The 20,209-nt window shown below is 24.7% G+C and overlaps 1 protein-coding gene across 1 annotated transcript in view; it reads right to left on the bottom strand.

Annotated features, from left to right (window-relative positions):
* Positions 1-19,733, bottom strand: part of LOC100213056 (general vesicular transport factor p115) — a 92,333-nt gene extending 72,600 nt beyond the window's left edge. Inside the window, exons 1-6 of the mRNA XM_065795583.1 lie at positions 19,625-19,733; positions 14,961-15,047; positions 13,676-13,740; positions 7,199-7,364; positions 6,854-7,012; positions 6,532-6,579 (exon numbers count right to left, since the gene is read on the bottom strand). Of these exons, the coding sequence (XP_065651655.1) occupies positions 6,532-6,579; positions 6,854-7,012; positions 7,199-7,364; positions 13,676-13,740; positions 14,961-15,047; positions 19,625-19,699 (600 nt within the window). The 5' untranslated portion in view covers positions 19,700-19,733. The remainder of the gene's footprint in view (positions 1-6,531; positions 6,580-6,853; positions 7,013-7,198; positions 7,365-13,675; positions 13,741-14,960; positions 15,048-19,624) is intronic.
* Between the last annotated feature and the right edge of the window lie 476 nt (positions 19,734-20,209).

Here is a 20,209-nt window from a genome sequence, read left to right as displayed (position 1 = left end):
CTTTATACATTATTCCTATACTTTTAGTGACTTTGTTGCACAAATATTCTATGTGATGTTTCCAGCTTAGGTTTTCATCAACATAGACAAATAAAAAGTTAATATATATTTCTCTTTTTCGTACTTAAATTTCTTTAAATTATCCTTTGAGGAGTTTGAACTTTCTTTTAAAATGCTTGAATATAATAAATTAGCTAGTCACAATGATATTAATTGTAATTATTTATTTTTATGTTATTAAATTTGTTCTTTTAAAAGTTTTACATAACTTATTATTAACAGGGACACCATCCATCAAATGGCACTGTTAATAATCTTATATTTTACAGCTGTTGATGGAATCTCTGAGAGCTAGTTAACAAAACTTTTTCTTGAGCAAATAATATATAATATAATAATATATAAATAAGTAATAATAAATAATATATAAATAATAGCAATAAATGTAGAAAGATTTTTAAGAAAAACATTTTTCAATCTTGACATGTTTCATAGTTTACATACTCCATTTTCAAAAAATAAAATTACAATTAAAACTCTGGAATATAAAACCAAAATTTAAAGACATTACAGAGAAATATTAACTGACAAATAAAGTTCTTACAAACCAATAAAAATTATAATACAAATTATGAAACAATAAATAGCATAAAAATGATAATAAAATAAAATTAACTAGATTGACAAAATTGTAATGAGCAGTTTGTTTATGTAAAGATGGATTTTCCCATTTAATATGGAGTGCTTCTTTTATTTTCGATTTTTTTTTGAGAAATTTTAAAACAATTATAGTTAGTTAGATTATTACAATAACAGATGAAATTAAATGCTTGTCTTTTTTTTTGTCACTAAATTAAATGTCTGAAGGTTTCTCCAATATAACTGGCATTACAGCCAGCACAGGAAAATTCCAAAGAACTTTCCATTATAAAAACTCGCAATAAGAAATTATGCTCCTTCACAAAATTTACTAGCCTTCCTTTTAAGCACTAAAACTTTGTTCATAACATGTCATCATACACTTAACAACAGGATGAATTAGATTTATTGAACAACAGTCTTAATTTTGCTCTACCGCCTTTCTTTCTCATTTAGCGAACAATTATGTATATAAATATACACCACCTGAAGGCTGTCTAATGAAACACAGAACATTATAGAGACTAAAGAAAAATGAAAACATCGTAATCACAAAACCAGACAAATGGATTGGTACATTTATTTTTAATAAAGTTGACTATATTAGATATATTCAATATAGTCAACTTTATTAAAAATATCTTTATCTAATATTATATGTGATAAAACTAAATTTAAGGATTTAAGAGACGATGCAACTATTAAAAAAGAACTATCTTTACAAGAGTATCTTAGGAAACTTAAAAAACCTAATTATTTTGAAACGATGTTTACAATAAATTTATCCTGTTGGTTCACAAACAGCAAGAATTTATGCTTTACCTAAGATGCACAAACTAAGTAAAAATTCTTCTCTACCACCTTTTAGACCAATTATTCAATAATCGGGGCATATAATTATGAACTTGCCAATCATCTTTCTGATTTATTGTCTCCTTAAATATCAAAATCTTATTCCACCTGTGACTCTTTTTCTTTTGTTGAGGATTTAAAACAAATTGATATGATAAATATGTAGTTCCCTATGATGTTGAAAGCTTATTTACTAATGCTCCACTTAAAGAAACTATAAATACAGCTTCTGATTTATACTTTAAAGATGAAATGTGTTTGAAATATTTTTCTAAAGTTCAGTTCATAAAATTATTTCAAATCTCAACATCCGGTTCTCATTTCTTATTTAATAAGAAATATTATGATCAATCGAATGGCATTGCCATGGGTTCTCTTTTAGCGTCAATTTTAGCTAATATTTTTATTGGGTTTTACGAACAAAAATGGATTAGTAATTGCTTTTCCTCCATATCGATTTTCTATAAACGTTATGTGGATGATATTACGGCTATTTTTAATTCAGAGTTTGAAACTCAGGAATTTTTTAAACATCTTAATAAACAAATGAAAACTGAAAATTTACTATGGGAAAATAACAAGATAATCAAATTGCATTTCTTAGATATTGTTATCGATAAGTTTTTTTCTCTTTACACATCAGTTTATCACAAAAAACATATACAAGTCTTTTACAAAAATTTTCCAGTTTTGTTCCCTATTGTTATAAAATTCTTTGATTTATAGAACATATAAAATTAACAACACATGGCTTGTATTTGATAAGGGCATAAAAAATCTATTTGTTGTTTTAAAAAATAACCAATTTCCACCAAAAATAACTGACACTGAAATTAAGTTATTTGTTAAAGGGATCCCAAAGTGCCGAGAGAAGATGTGTTCATATCAAAGTGAATGATATTTAAAAAAATGTTTGGGCTGAATTTTTTTGAGTAAAACAAAATAATAAGTGTATACCAAGAAAATGACTTTCCTATAAATTTTAAAGGAAGCTAAACAAAAGAACGTTTTTTAATAGAGCATGAGAACCAAATAAAATTAAGATTTTTATGATACATTTTTAAATATAATAAATACATAAAAAAGACGTTGATAACCTTATTATATATATTGAATCTTTTTTTTTTTTTTATGTAAACATTGTGAACTTTTTTCTGATTTATAATACCAATAAGATGGTGCGTCATGCAATACTGCAAAAATATGCAAGAAATGGTTTGAAGACAATCGAATTTCTAGGTTTTGATCTGCCAACAGCTTGGAACTAAACTTAATTGTAAATTCAATTTTATATATAAGTTAAATTATTTTATCCTTTCTCTCTTCCAAATTTTTTCCTTATTTCATTTGGGTTTGACAGCTCGGTCTAGTCCTGTGATTCATAATTTTGCACTTTTTCAAATTATTTATGTTGGGACTAGGGAGCTGTGACTATTTTCCAGACTAGACTAATATATACATCTATTACGATTTTTTTTTTTTGGCTAACATTTTTTTAATTTTTTTACATTTAATAATTATCTTTTCTTATCTAAATTGTGTGATGCTTTTAGTATCATTATAGCGTATCACATACGGTTATATACATTTCTGGAACATGTCTGAGTTAGCTTTTAGAACCAGAAGATAATATAAATCCTTTGTATAGATGCTAAATCCATAATAGGTAATTTGTAGTATGACTTGGTTGGCTAGATTTGTTCAGGGATGAAATTTTTACGCTGGTTTCTAGTAATATGACTAAAATATATAGATACAGTTACATACATAATTGCTGTTTCTACGGGAAAATGTTTCTGTGTCAGGAACATGTCTGAGCTAGCTTTTAGAACTAGAAGATAATATAAATATACTTATAAATATATAGATGTTAAATCTATCATAGGTAATTTGTAGTATGGCTGGGCTAGCTAAATGTGGTTTGGGGATAGAGTTTTTTAGGCTGGTTTCTAGTAATATAACTAAATTATATAAATACCGTTACATACATAATTACTGTTTCCACGGTAGAATATTTCTGTGTCTGGAACATGTCTGAACTGGTTTTTAGAACCAGAAGATAATATAAATCCTATGTGCAGATGTTAAATCTATCATAGGTAATTTGTAGTATGGCTGGCTCAGCTAGATATGGTTCAGTGATTTTAAGAAGTATTACTAAAAATTTTTTACATTGGTTTCTAGTAATACTTGACTCTTTTGTACTGGAACATGCAATACTTACTTCGACAACCATTTTAGTTTTTAGGTTGTCATTTTTTATACATATATGATTTTTTTCCTGCCCTACATAACTTTTGATGTTTTATGTTGTAGTGGTTTTGTTTACTGTTTTCGTCGTTATTACTATATTTTATTTAAAACCTGTTTTTTTGATTGGTTAGCATCATTTGATCTAGGTATCTATGGCAGCGTTAAACTTTGTATGGTTTTGTTGTTTTAATAATTTCACATATACTTCTACATCTTATCGGCTTGAGTAAACTCAAGCCGATAAGATTTATCCAAAAAGTACCAATTTTAGCAACTTATTATATTTTTTAATAAAGTTTTATCTAACAGCATTTATCACATTAGTAGTACAGTTGAGTATTTTGTGGTTTTCTATTAGAATAATTTCTATTATTTCATATTATCATTTACATTTTAGTTTATTATTTTTTGTTATTTTTATTAAAAAACTTTATTTATATTTTTTTTTATATATTTATCTTATTATCTTATATATATTTTATTTTATTTTAAATTAGTTATGTTATTTAGTATTAAACTCACTACTTTTACTATTCATATTATTTCTTCAAAAAATATTAGTGCTTTACAAATTTGGGTGAAGTTAGGGCTTTGGCTGTTTTGTAGTAAAGTTCTTTTTTACTGCAGTATGGAGTAGGCGTAAACCGCGGGGTAAAGCATAAATGGGAACAATGTTTATCGGACAGGGTAAATTAGGTATTGATGCTGAGCCTCTTCGAAATGCTGGTAATAATAAATGTGATTCTGAGGAGAAGTATATTACCACCACTACATAAATTATGATTACACAAAAGTAACAATGTTTTTTCTTTATCTTATTCCTCCTACGATTTTATATTTATTCATTTTAAATATTGATATATCTATACATTTGTATTTTTATTCTAAGTATGTTAAACATTTGTATTTACTGTATATTTATGGTTACTTATGTGTCCTATTTTGATTTTATGACATTTCTATTACATGCACGGTGTCTAAATTATCATTATTATTTTTTACTATACGCTTTACTATAGTGTCTTTGTTTTGTTCTGAACATGTTCAAGATATATTTTTAATTATTTTATCCTTTCTCTCTTCCTAATTTTTTCCCTATTTCACTTAGGCTTGACAGCTCGGTCTAGTCCTTTGTTGCATAATTTTGCATTTTTTTTTAATATATTATTTAAAATATATCCTAAACTTTCAACCAATCTTTTTTTAATTCAAATTAACATTTTTTGGCATCAAAATCACTGTGTTTATATGTGTATTTTTTGAATTCAGTATTGTATATATATTTTATTTGATAATTACAGTCTCAGTATATGACATCATTGCAAATTTTTTTTTAAAGATTTATAATTTTTCTGCCATAATCACCAAATCATGTTTAATTGTATAACTTTTTACTAAACCCCCTAAAAAATTTTGTAATACAATTAAAAATAATATATATGGTTTTGATATTTTAGTTTTGCAACTTATTTTTAACAATTGTATATTTATAAATCTTAATCTAGATTTTTATATTAAAAAAGTCTAATTATATATTTATAAATTTATATAATAATACTATAATATTTTTATAAATTTATTTATCTTTATAAAATACCTTTGATAAAATCTTTTTCTTTATCTTATATAAAGTAACTTCTATAAAAGATATATTAATTTAAAAATAATCCTGACAATTGACGAACCAAACAAATTGTTTAATTTTTAACTATATTACAAACATTTTTTGAAATTTAGTATTATATATTTATTGAAATTTAGTAATATATATTTTTTGAATATAATTTGCTGATTGTGGCAGAAAAAATAATGCGATATATCTTGCAAATAAACATGCATGACATAAACTATAAAGTCTGCAGATAGCAGCATATATAATAAAGCTCCAAAAACCAAGAAAAAATGGAGAAAGCGAGCTTTAACTAATATGACAAATTTAGTTTTATTGGCAGCTAGGCCCAGGATTGGAACCAGGACTTATTTAATGTTGAATTATAATTAAAATGAATAAAAATTTATAGTAGTAATAACTCATTCAAATTAATGAAGAGAAGAGTTTAAAAAACAATTTTATAAAAAAAAAAATTACCTTATTTTATAAGAAGTAATCTTTATATATAGCTATGTATAACTTTTTTTAATATTAAACTTATATACAAATTTATATATAGGTTTTAGTAAAAAGATAAAAACAATTCTTATTAGAGTTTCACCTTTACCAGTTCTATCACACAACCATCTTATAATTCACCTTAACAACCTTATCACCTTATTTCAAAATTCTTGTGTTAAAATTTAAAACAAATTTTTGAGAAAATTTTTTTTTTTTTAAATAAGTATTTTTTTAACAAAGAAAAGTTTTGTAGAAGAAAAGAAGATGTTTCAAAAACTATACTAAAACTAAAAGCGTCAAAAAGAAATAAATTGTTTAATAAATATGTAGTATTTATATCTTAATTCTAATTAAGCTATAAACAAATACTACTACTAACACTTGGACATTAACTTCTTTTATGTTAAGCCATTATTTTATGTTAAGCCATTCTTTTATGTTATGCTTCTTAGAGAGTTATAAACTTTCAAAGGCATGGTAATAAAGCAAACATTATATAACCATAGTAAAAATAACATCTTTTAAACTTTTAAATACATATTACTGTATTGATAAGGTAAACATGATTTAAGGAGATTTTTTAAAAAAAGTGAACATTTTAAAACTTGAAGTTAATCATTATAATATTAGTGTTATAAAAATTATGTTGGAAAAAAAAATTAAAAAAAACCAACCTGAATTGCTGCATTTCCTTTTGTAAGTAAAATCAACAAAGTGAGCCCCTAAAATATAATTTACTATATTTAAAACAATTATATGTTGTATTGTTGTTATATTAATGATATAATCTTTTAGTATAAATATTTTTCTTTTACTTGTTATTTTATATAAATATTTGTTTTCACTATATAAATGTCAAACATTTCTATTTTATCAGTAACATGTTTAATTATGTCTAACTATATTATTTAACAACTTGTTGATGATAATAACAATATGTACAATAAACTTTATAAATATAGCAATAAAATAAAATAAGTCAAAAAAGTTACTTACATCATTTCTTATAACTTCTCTGCTGTCAGATAAAAGATCCATTAACCTGGACACACCAAGAGGACTAACCAAGACACATTGCTGTATCTGAATTGTTCGGTTGTTCAAAAGGGCTATTAGAAGACGAACAGTAGCCCATCGTATACGAAACTCATATTCCTAAAAAACAATATATATATATATATATATAAACCTAAATTTAATTTCAAAACAATATAATATACTAAAATAAACTAAAAATTTAAACTTAACTATAAGGTAAAAACATTGATTTAATTTTAAATTTCAAACTTCAGTTGATAGTCATCATCAATATTCATGATAAAAATATTGATTTTATTCTACCTCAAGCAAACCAAGCAAACAAGTAACATTATCAGAATCTTTAAGAAAAATCTCTGTAAACTGCACAGGTAGGTCGTTATTGAGCACTTCACTTTGCTCATCAACGTCATTGGACATAATGGTAACAAGAGCCTCTAAGGCTAACCCACATATTTCTGAATCAGTTCTGAAAATATAATAATAGACGTTACTTTTAAAAATAATTTAATGCTCGCTACTTTGACGAGTATTTTCTTTTTCATTTCAAGAAACTTTTTGCCTATGGAGACTGTTACTAAGCTACTACTTTAAACCAATATAAAATTTAAATCCGTGTCAAGTGTCAACTTTAATCAAATATAAATCTTTTCTAAATAAAAATCTGTATCAAAAACAAAATTAATCATATATTAATCAACCATGTAATGCCATCCATCTAAGTATCACATTGTAATCTTAAAAAATCAGTTTTAAAAAACATCAAAAAAACATTTAGATTTTATTTTAAATTTTTTCATCAACCATTGAATGTACACTTTGTATCAACCATTGAATTTACACTCTGTATAAACCATTGAATGTACACTCTGTATTAGATATATATTGTACATACTTAAAGTACAAAAAAAATCTATTATTTGAAAGAACATTTAAACATATACATGCATAATGTGTACTATTTATACGAAACTAATAAACAAAATAACCGACAATATTTTTACTATATTTTTCCAGTTAACAAAACACATACTTTATTGCTACTAACTTTTTTTTCAGTGTCTATATTTAGATGCCATACTCTTTGTGTGATCTTATTATTTTAAACAATTATTATTAGAAAGTTAAGTTATAAATAGTCTAGCAATTAAAATTTGATTAAAAACATTAGTTTAAACTTATTAATACTTTACAATGATTATGCAAATTAGTACGAAAAACCAGAACAATTGAGTCAAAGAATAATAATTATCAATGAACTTTTCTGCTGAACACGTAATCGCCCATAAATAATAGGCACGTTAGGATGCATATATTTGGGGTCATAACGAAATTGTATTCATAAAACATTTTATACAATAAAAAACGTATGTGCCGAATTAATAAAGTTGGATTGTTTTATTTTAGCCAATTAAGTAACTTTCTTTTGAAAGCACCACATGCTCTCGTGTTTCAATAAAACCTATTAAGCATCATAAGTTTTCTGTTTGATTTCTACGCTTTGACGTGCATAACAAGTTTCAGTAAGTTTAATATAAAAATTAAATTGTTTTTTTTTTAAGTAAGTTTAATAAAATTAACAGAACTAAGATAAGTGATAATCAAAGCATTGGATTTTTAAATAAAAGTTTAGGCTCACAGAATAAAATAACTAGCATTCTAAACCTATGTTTTTATATGATCCTTATCTCTATGCTTTTACGATTCTTATATTATATACAATTCTTAACAGGATAAAACTGTTAACTATTATTAACGATATATATATATATATATCGTTAATAATATATATAGGCCTCGGCAGGAAGCGAGAGCTTCAGCTGCCGAGGCCTATATATATATATATATATATATATATATATATATATATATATATATATATATATATATATATATATATATATATATATATATATATATATATATATATATATATATATATATATATATATATATATATATATATATATATATATATATAAGAGGGAGCTCTTGATCACACTCCCTTAAAAAGGTTTACGGGAGCAATTTACGGCTCTTTTAAAAATATAATCTATTCTCTTAAAAGTATAATTATCATTGTAACTAAAATGAAAAACACAGTAGTTTTTATAAAAAAAAAAAAAATAATTGAATAATAAACTGCAATGTTTTTTAAAAGGCATGGTTGCAAAAAAAAAATTAATAAAAATTCTTAAAATGTCTGCATTATTTTACAATACGAAAATATAAATCATTTTTTATAAGCATTAAAAACTTTAACCGCTCTTTTTCAAACTTTTTACTAAACAAGTAATATTGTTATAATAAATGGATAGCTAGTGTGAAATTAGTGGTCATCCATAAACTGTCATGCAATTTGTGAACCCATTCTGTCCCCTTGTATGCAATTTGTGAACCCCCTCCCTCCTCCCCACCCCTATAATAAACTGTTATGCTTTATTGGCCCCTTCTCTCTCCCCTCACCCCCCCCCCCTTGCTTTAACTTTATTCGAAATTTTAGTGTAGTATCGCAAGTATCACTGTTGCGCATGGTTGCAGGTTCAAAGCGTAGAGTAGGATGATTTTATTCATGTAATATTTGATATTTTAACACAAAGTATGTTTTATATGTTTTCACTTATTACTTTTATTTAATAATAACTATATTATTATTAATTTTCATTTAACAATTTAATAGTTATTTAATAATATAGTTATACTAGTATTTTGTTTTTTTTCATCAATGATAAAGCCGTAGACTATGACAATAATACAGCTGTATAGTCAATGTCTCTTAATGTAGCTATTTAGTCAATGATATAGCTGTAGCAATGGCTAAAACTACATCACTGTTATATTAGCTGTTTTCCAACCATTTAAAAATAGGCAAGTAGGGTTTTTCAGGTCCGAATACCAAAACTTGGACTTTAAACAAAAATTCTTTCGTGCATAAATAATGTCCAAAGTTAACTATTTTTGTATCAATCATTAAAATGTCTTGCAGGAATTATACCAATTGTTAGTAATGTACATAGAGAACTATTTGTGTAACAACCTATATGACTTGAGTGATGTTAGTCAATAGTTTTACTTTACTATGTTAGTTCATATTATTAAAACCAGAGATATATTTGAGCATGAAAACAAAAACGAGAACAAAAAAAAAAAAGCTTTTCATGAATGAAAACGGAAACAAGAACAGAATTTATTTTAAGAATGAGAACAGAATAAAACAATTTTAAACTTGCAAACTGAATAACAACTGAATCGAAAAATATTATAAAATGAAAATATTTTCATTTCAGTTTTAAAACAAGTTGAATTACTTGATATAATTATTATAATATAATTATTTGAACTTAATTCAAATATAGTTATTATATAGCTTGAATATATTTATTAAAATATATTTATTTGAACTGAAAAAAATCAAATTGAAAGACAAACACAACTATACGATGAGTTTGAGTAAACTTTGTGCTGAAGGAGAAAGTTCAGTAAGGATATGGTTTAATTACAATGCATCATCCGACATATCAGTATGTTTAGTCTTACTTGATGGTGAAAAAGTATGCAATACAAAGTCGAGTTGAAAGAACTTAACAAACCGTTTGTTTATCTGTTTGAGGAATTATTTTTATTTTGAAACAAACGACTCATTTATTTATCTGTTTAAGGAAATGTTTTTATTTTGAAAATTTTTTTTAGAAAAGTATAACAATCATTTTAGAGTAAATACTGAATAAATTATTGAGTATTTACTCAATATTATAATGCATACAAACTTATTTATAGATAGATTGATAAATAGTTAGATTAGTAAAGTATTAATATAAAAATAACTTATACTGTTTACCTTTTTTTAGCTTCATTTAGCAAGAAACCATCAGTCTGTACAAGTTGAGCTGGAAGAATCAGAAGTAAAGAAATTAAGTGAAAAAAAGCACACAGGAATAAAGAGAAAAGCAAGTGTTGAAAATGGGTCACTTTATTAGAATCGTTCTCAAATCAGAACCAGATGAACAAATACAGGTGAACAATTTGCTGATTGTTTTGAAAAATGCTAAAGTATCGGAATATTTCCAGAGAAAAAATATTCCTTGTTATTTTAGACAATGGAGCAAATATGGTCAAGGGCATAAAGTTGTTGAGAGTGAAAGCTCAAGCTGAACGTGATATACTTATTGAATTAGAATACGAGGTTAGTGAAGAGCAGATAATAGATCCAGAAGAACATGAGAATATGACAAATAGTGAAGAATTGGAACAAGTTGAAAACATAGCATTATAAAGATTAGGATGTTATACAGCTAGTTGTAAAACTTGCATATAATGGTAAACACCATAGGTTACTTTTAAAGATACATGGATTAGTGGGAAAAATTTCTGGTAAAAACATTCTGTGTCATTGAAGTGTCAACAAATGTGGTATGATTGTGTTCAGCAACTGTTACACAAGATGGAACAGCACTTACTTTATGGTTCAGAGACTCCTGGAAATAAAGATATCTATCGAAGAAGTGCTTGGTGACCTTAATAATAATTCACTTGCCAATAGCGAATGGATGATGCTTCAGGATTTTGTCAATCTTTTAGAACCTTTTGCCAATGAAACTGTTAATCTCCATACGGATGCACTTTCTCTATCCAGTGTTACACCTTCGATACTTAATTTAAAATACCACTTTGAACAATTTGGAGATGCCAAAGATGTAGCAGTTAAAATGCTTGCATATCTACGCCATTGTTTTGCAGTGCTTTTGCAGCCAAACAATCATAATTATTATCCACTACAAAGTGGGTCAAAAGACACTACAATGTCTCTTTGACCCCACATATGCAACAGCTCTGTTAGATACTGAGCATACACAAATCAGAGAGTATGCAAAAACACACATTTTGTCAGAGGCCAAAAAATCTGTGCAAAATAATTTACCTTCAGCAATTGGACCTGCTGTTTCTGCTGAGATTGCTGAATGCATTAACAAAATGGAAATTTTCAGCAGCAAAACAGCAAGTAGATAAAATAAAAACTTTTTTTCAGTTAATGAAACACAAAATGAACTCAACAAATATTTATGCGTTATGAGCCAAAATGCTTTAAATTTCTGGAAGATGAGACGTTCCATGTACCCACATATTGCACCACTAGCTGAAAACATCATTGCAGCACCTGCAACTTAAGCATATGTTGAATTATTATCTTTTGCTTATTTTTATATAAAGATTTTAACTATGTGGTAGTGGTAGAGCATTCGCTTCATAAGCACAAGGTTCCGAGTTCGATTCCCATTACGTCCCTGGTAGTACCGCGCTTAACTTATTTCTCTGCACAGTGGCCTTGTTTGTCAAGGTTCGTGTTTCGGAGTTATAGAGTTGAGAGAGGGTTATAACCTCAAGTAGCCTCCTCATCTGTAGTGGCCTTCTCGGCCATGTGGAGGTGAATTATAAAAAAAAACAACTAAGTACAAAAGATTATTTGAAAATACATTTAAAAAAATAATATTAATGCATATTATTCTTGCTAAACCTAAAGTTTAAACAACAAAATAACTAACAATTAATGCCAAAATAAATTTAAATGACATCAGTTTTTAATGTTTACATTATTTTTTATACAAACAAAACAAATAGATACTTAATTGTTAGTAATTACACTTTGAGAAAGTAATTTAGATACTTTTAATGGCTACTTTGATTTTTTTTTTACTTTCTATTTTCAGTGTTTACTGTGACCTTTTCTTTACTTTCTACTTTCAGTGTTTACTGTTCCCTTTTTCATACTTTCTACTTTCAAGTTTACTGTGACCTTTTCTTTAATTTTTACTTTCAGTGTTTACTGTGACCTTTTTTTATTAAAAACTTCAACTAATTTCATTAGTTAAAGTTTTTAATAAGTTAAAAAAATTTTTTTTTTAATAATTCAAGCACCCTTGATTGTCAAGGCTTGTGTTTCGGAGTTATAGAGTTGAGAGAGGGTTGTTACTACAACTTTAAGTAGCCTCCTCCACTGTAGTGGCCTTCGTGGTCTTGGGAAGTTGAATTGAAAAAAAAAATGAATTTACAATAATTTAAGAACTGTTTTCAAAAGTTTTTAAAAAACTGAATCAAATTTTTTTTTTTATCTTATTTGTTCACTTAATTCTAAGGATTGTCTATAAACAACTTTTTTTCCAAATAACCAAAATTAAGTTATGAAAAAAAATTTTTTTGTAATATTTTTAACTCAAGATTTAGTTAACTCAAACTATTGTTTGCAATAAAGAACTAAAATACAACAAATAAATACAAAAAAACTCAAAATATTTTTTAAATATTTTCAGAATCAGAAATAATTTCTAACAATAAATAAAAACTTTGTATGTTTTAAAAGGTCTTATGTTTTCTTGGCAACATAAAGGCTTAAAACTATACTTTTAAAACTTATGAATGAAAAAACAAATTACTGAAAATAAAAATTTCAATTAATAAATAGAATTTTTCTAACTAAATTATTTTAACACATAAAAACTTGTCCTAAAAAAATGACTAAAATATTCTGTTACAAAAATTTTTTGTAAAACAATAAACTTTTATAACAAAATATTCATCTATAAAACCATAATAAAATAACATGTAAAAATAAATAAAACCACATGTAAAAATAAATAAAACCACATGTAAAAATAAATAAAACCACATGTAAAAATAAATAAAACCACATGTAAAAATAAATAAAACCACATGCAAAAATAAATAAAACCACATGTAAAAATCTTATCATAATGGGTATGTAAAATTTTTTTGAATATTTTTTACCTATCATTATGGAGAACTTTTATCAACACATTCATAGCGCTTGTACCAACTTCTACACGAAATTTCTATAAAAATACTACATTTTTTTAAATTTTCAATTTTTAAATAAATTTGACAGTTAAGTTAAACCCAGGCATTAACTTTAATTGTAATAAACTTAAATATATTTTTTAAATCAAAATTAAATTATACATTTTTCAAATCAAAATCAAATTATATATTTTTTTATCAGAATAAAATTATATATTTTTTTTAAATTAGTTTTAAATTAAATCATATATTTTTTATCAGAATTAAATTACACTATCTTTGCTTCAAGCTTAAAGTATTAGCATTTTTCAAGTGAAAAAATCAATCATTACAATAAAATAAAAACTAATAAAAATAAATTTTTAATTTTATTGAAGTTTTTTTAATTAGTAAATACCGCTTATATCTAACATAATTGTCTTTCAAACTTTTGTAACAAATATTTGTACATAAATGTCATTCAAAAGTTAATGTGATTTTTTTAAAACTAATTATTTCTTTTTTGTCTTACCACTAATAGAACAATTTAAAAGTTAAAAAATAATTTAAAAAAATCGCTAAACCAAAATTGCTTACTGCTTACCTAAAATCACTTTAGGCATATGTAAATCGCTCTATGCGAATGCTTTAAAACAAGGCCTGATATATATATATATATATATATATATATATATATATATATATATATATATATATATATATATATATATATATATATATATAAATATATATATATATATATATAAATATATATATATATATATATATATATATATATATATATATATAAATATATATATATATATATATATATATATATATATATATATATATATATATATATATATATATATATATATATATATATATATATATATATATATATATATATATATATATATATATATATATAGTCCTCAGAATTAGAAAAAATAACTATTTTTGGTCAGCATCAGGTTGATACAAAACTTTTAACATAAAGGTTTCACTATTACAATATGGAAACATATTCGGAAAAAAATCCCTGACTTCAAACACTTTTAGGTCGGCAGTTAGGTAAGCATTGCTGAATGCCGACTCTAAATCTGAGGGCTGTGTTTGTTTTGTTGTGTTTGTGTTTGTATGTTACAACAATATCAAGATATTTAAATTTTTTTTTTCATAATTTAGTTTTTTTTTTATTATACATTTTTGAAATTAAAAAAAATATATATAAATATATTTGCTCTAAAAATAAATTATTATTGAGACTTACTTTTGAAAGTGATTTAATGGCACGCACAGCATCTCGTCTGTCATCTAATAATGTTGCTGAAGATATGCGATCTACAAGCCTATCAACCTTTAAAAATAGATTTGTATGCAGAGATTATTAGTAGTAATAAAGAAACTCTATTTAAATACTAAATTGTATCTATTCATTTTTTTTAGTTAATCACCTTCCTAAGTCCTAGGATGCAAATAAATAAAAAACCACACTCCACTATAGTTGAGGAGGATACATTTAGTATGTAATCTTAATAGATTCTAGATAACATTGAATTACAAGATGATTTTAAAAATTACAACAGATTATAAAATAAATGCACAGTAGGCCAAACAGTAGATATTGCTCAAAAATCAATGTTACCAAAATAAATTTAATTTAGTTGTTATTGAAAGCCAAAGACTGACCCTACCCCTATAGTTTAAATTTTGTAAAATATATTTAAAATAATAATGAAAAAACTTTTACATTATATTGCACATATTTTAATAAGTGGAAAATGTGTTCAGTAGAAATATATGTCTAGAAATTAAAAAAAGGATTGAGACCAATTTTTGACCATCACCTTCACCCCCCCCCCCTCCTAGCCCTCTTTTATGCTGAACTTTTTTATGACTAAATTTAATCTAGCTAGTACAACCATTAATAAATAAAAAATATTGCAGCATTGAAATCTGTTTTAAAATGAACAAATCGCAAGAGTTAAAATCAAAACTGAGGGCTTTGTGGTGTATATAATATAATATTTTTACTTATCACGTAAACATTTTTATATTTTGAATTATACTTTTTTAAGTTTAAATCATTTTGCTTAAAAAATTATTACATAATAAACCAAATAAAATATTTATATCTTAAGTTTAATAACAATGAAGCTCACTGAATTTGACTTATTTGAAATTTTCATTGCTGAGGAAAAGAAACAACCAAAAACTATTTCTGCAAATATAACAGGTTATATACTAGTAATTGCTAAGGCACTTAGCTCTGATGAATTGATATTTGCACAAAAAACATGAGTTCAGAATATCTGGCAAAGATCTGCATCTGAAGAAAAACAAACTTAAATGGGCTATGCTGGCATACAATTCAAAGCTGGTAAGGAAACCATGCTCGAAGAGTATGTTAAAGAATAACTCTTTCAATAAGTTTCCAATAGAAACAATTTAAACAGTTTGTGCTCTTAGTAGGCATTCATATAAAAAACAAAAAAATATTTTTATCTGCTGGTTTTAATATATTGCCTAGTTAGAAACATCTCAGAAGAAAACAATCTGAAGTAACACCAATTATTATGAACTATCTTGAATATTATTCTTGTGTTTACTTCAGTCTATTTCAGGCTACTAAATTGATGCAAAGGATATTGGAGAACATTTTTATAAACATTGAAAATATACTAATGAAAATAAAGTTTGAATTTGATGGTTGTGGAAGCCATGCAATATTTAATTAAAAAGATACACTAGCAATATCATACTGACAATGCTTTGTCCATTTTCACTTAAAATAGAAGCAGGTTTGTTAATATGGTTGCAAAAGCCACAAAATACCCCACTTAGTCACAAAGCGCTGAGTCTTCAAATGGGAAAAGAATCGAGAGAAACTTTTTAATCATTGTCTGTCTTTAATTCTGACATAAAAAAATTTATTTAAACTCGATGAATGAATGCTATTCAATGATTAACTTGATAAAAATAACTTTTTTTCTAGTACTCTTAATATTTAACTTGTTTTAGATGCTTGCATTTATGTACGGTCAGTCAACTTTTTTTCATACAGGTAGTTTTTTTATTATCATTATATTATTGTGTTTGCTTTTAATTAAAAACTTGGATTGCAGGCTATATAGGAGTAACTTGACAAAGTTTTTATGTTGTTTAGGGCATGATGTTTTCAATGACAACAAAGCCTATTCAACAGATTTACAATACAAACTGCAAACTATGAGTGTTTTTGTTTTTGTATTGTTTTTTATTAAATTCGGTTTTATCCATTGAATATTTCTTTTGAATATTCTTTAGTTCTGAAAAAAATTTATTTAAGCAAAAAACTTTTTACTGCTTTCAAAACTATAAAGGCAACTTTAGATTCACAAAGGAACACACTCTTAACATACAGCTACTATACCATATCTTTAAATCGACTAGTGCTTTCAAAACTTATATTAGTTAAAATCAATTATAATTTCTTTCTCCATGTACTCTGATAGTAGATAATATAGTAGGATATGTTATATATTTTTTTCAAGAGATAATAAATATAAAATAAAATATTATTTTGTTAACTACCTGGGAAAAAGTTAAAGAATTAGAATGCTTTTAAATGTCTCAAAAAACCACAGAGACTGTGCATAAAAATCTATAGACTTTAAAATAATATTCTGTTACAGATGGTAATAAATGTCATGAGTGTATTAGTATTAATCAAATGACTTTATTTTTAATTATATTTTAATTATATTTTTAATTACATAATTTAATTTATTCTATAATTTTAATAATCAGATTAAACTAATTTAGCAAGTAATTTATTAGCCAATTTAAATTAGTAGTTATGTTTCTTTTTGTATATATACATAACTAAGATAAAATATTAACAAATGAATCCTGTTATAATTTAGAATACATCAAACTGAATGTCTTTTCATAATGAAAATATTTTGTTCATCCAATAAATTAAATTCATATCAAACAAACTAAGTCGAGGAAATGGGATGATTACCAAAAAAAGGCATTTTGTGAATTACAAAACCCTTGTGAATATTTGGAATGCTATTTTTAATTCCCATCTACACAATGGTTGTTAGATATGGCAACAAAGTTCATCCATTTATAAAAAAAACCTTATTAATCTCCAGAATAAATCATTAAAAATTCACTTTCAACCTAACAGTTTTAGTTTTGACATACTATATAATCTTTCTAAAATTTTAAAGCTTGACAAACTTATCTACTTATCAAACAGTGTACTTGTATGGGACATTATCCACAATAATATGTCCAGCTGCTTCACTAGCTACTTTAAATTTACAAATGATATTCATAGTTATAAACTTAGATCTGTATCTTATTGTAATCTCTCTATGCCTTTAAAACAAACACATAAGTATGACATCAGGTCAATCAACTATCAATCAATTTACTGTTGGAACTCTTTTCCTGTTGAAACTAAAAAATTATTTTCTAAAATGACAAATAGAATGCTTTCATAACTCATGTAAAAAAGTTTATTCTTAATTAAAATAATCAATGAACTATCATTTACCATTTAGTTATTCTCTATAACTAAATTTTTTAATAAAATAAAACTCATAAACAAAAATATAAAACTCATAAAATAGGAATAAATATACAAAACTTATAAAATAAAAATAAATATATAAAATTCAAAAAATAAAACTAAAAATATATATATTCATTTAGTCACAACCAAATGCCCTCATTTTCATCATCCTGTATAGTTTATATGGTTATAAAGTTTGTAGTAAAAATATATATAGGTTATACTGTTTAATATTATTGTATTTAATAATATTATTATTATTTTATTATTGTTTTGTTATTATTATTATATTATTATCATTATTATTATTATTAATATTATTATGCAATAAATTATACCATCATAGGTATTTACACGCCATCAGTTTATAAGCGCTTGTAAATGTTCCACACAATTGTATATATATATATAATTATTATTAAAGTGAAAATATATTGATTTGATTTGATTTTGATTTGATTTTCAAAAGAAATTTTAAATGTCTCTATGATGTTTTGTGATTTTTAACTTAATACCCTGATATTTAAGCTGAAAGATTTATTTTTTATGTAAATAAATGACTGAATATATAATATTTTAATTTAATGTATTCTATATTCATATATACTTGAAGCCAGTCTTATATTAAGCATGTTAACAAATCAATTGCAGTAAATATTTGAAACATAAAGATTTACTGCAATTGATTTGCTGATAACTTGAAAGTTTGTAATAAAATTGTAAATTATAAGTTCTTAACAATTAGCATTAGATCTTAACAACTATCAATCAATCTCCATAACTTTGACTTGTTGTTGGGTTATGGAAAAAATAATTTCTCACTAATTATTTCAACTAGTTAAAGTTATAAGTTTACCATCCAATCAAATTCACAAAGCTTTTTATATATATATATATATCTTTACATTTTTGCAGATCAATCAGCAATTTATCTTTACAATTTTGCAGATCAATTAGCAATTTAGATTGTACACTAGAACTTTTTGCTAATGATTTTGCTAATGGTTGCTATATATGATATAATGGTTGTATGACTTATACCCAAATACAAGTCATAGCTATAACTTAACTGTTGCTTTTGATAGAGCTATTAATAAAGTATTCTAGTATGAACACTAACTATCCTATTAGACTAATTTCAGAATACTGCTCTCAAGTTAGGTTGTCATTACCTAATTGGATTAATAAAGTCTGTTAAAAATCTCCGAGAAAAAATACCTACAAAATTAGTTAACTTTAACTTTATAATTCTGCATATTGTGGTTTATACCAAATATTGTATGCTTTAGTAATTAATAATATTACCCATATACATATGATTTAAACAGTCTACCAATAATGCATAGTTATATATTTAAGTAATTTACAGTTTCAGCTCCAGATGGACCTTCGTTTTCAACTTTACCAAGAACTGATTTAAATCCACGTGATAAATATTCCATTTCTAATGTTCACTAAACTGAATGAAAAATATTGTTACACTTTTATGATTTTAATATTTTTTATATAAATTATTATAAACTTCAAGAAGTAAAAAGTTTGCAATGTTTTAATAACTGAAGCTTCAGTTATTAAAACATTGCAAACATTTTAATACTATTTGATACTTACTCTTATATCTTATTAAATAATTATAAATTTATAAAATCTTACTAACAAATCAGAGTTAGAAATACTTTTCTAACTCTAAAAAAATACCTTTTTTTTACAATGCTAATCAGAACACATAAATAGTGTTAATTTTTAAAAGTATTTATAAAATTGAAAAAATTCAAACTAATTCAGTTTATTAAAATAAACCTATGATAAAAAATTAAATTTTTTACAAAATTAGTCGCAACTTTAAATTTTTTTTTTTTAATGTTTTGTTTATTTCTATGTTTATTTCTTTTATTTCTATGTTTATTTCTTATGTTATTTTATAAATAATTAACCTGGGGACTATATTATGG

This window comes from Hydra vulgaris, chromosome 04 (genome assembly GCF_038396675.1).
Source record: "Hydra vulgaris chromosome 04, alternate assembly HydraT2T_AEP".
In the NCBI taxonomy this organism is placed as follows: domain Eukaryota; kingdom Metazoa; phylum Cnidaria; class Hydrozoa; order Anthoathecata; family Hydridae; genus Hydra; species Hydra vulgaris.
Note: the sequence above shows the minus strand (reverse complement) of the source record. Positions and strands in the feature narration are given on the sequence as shown.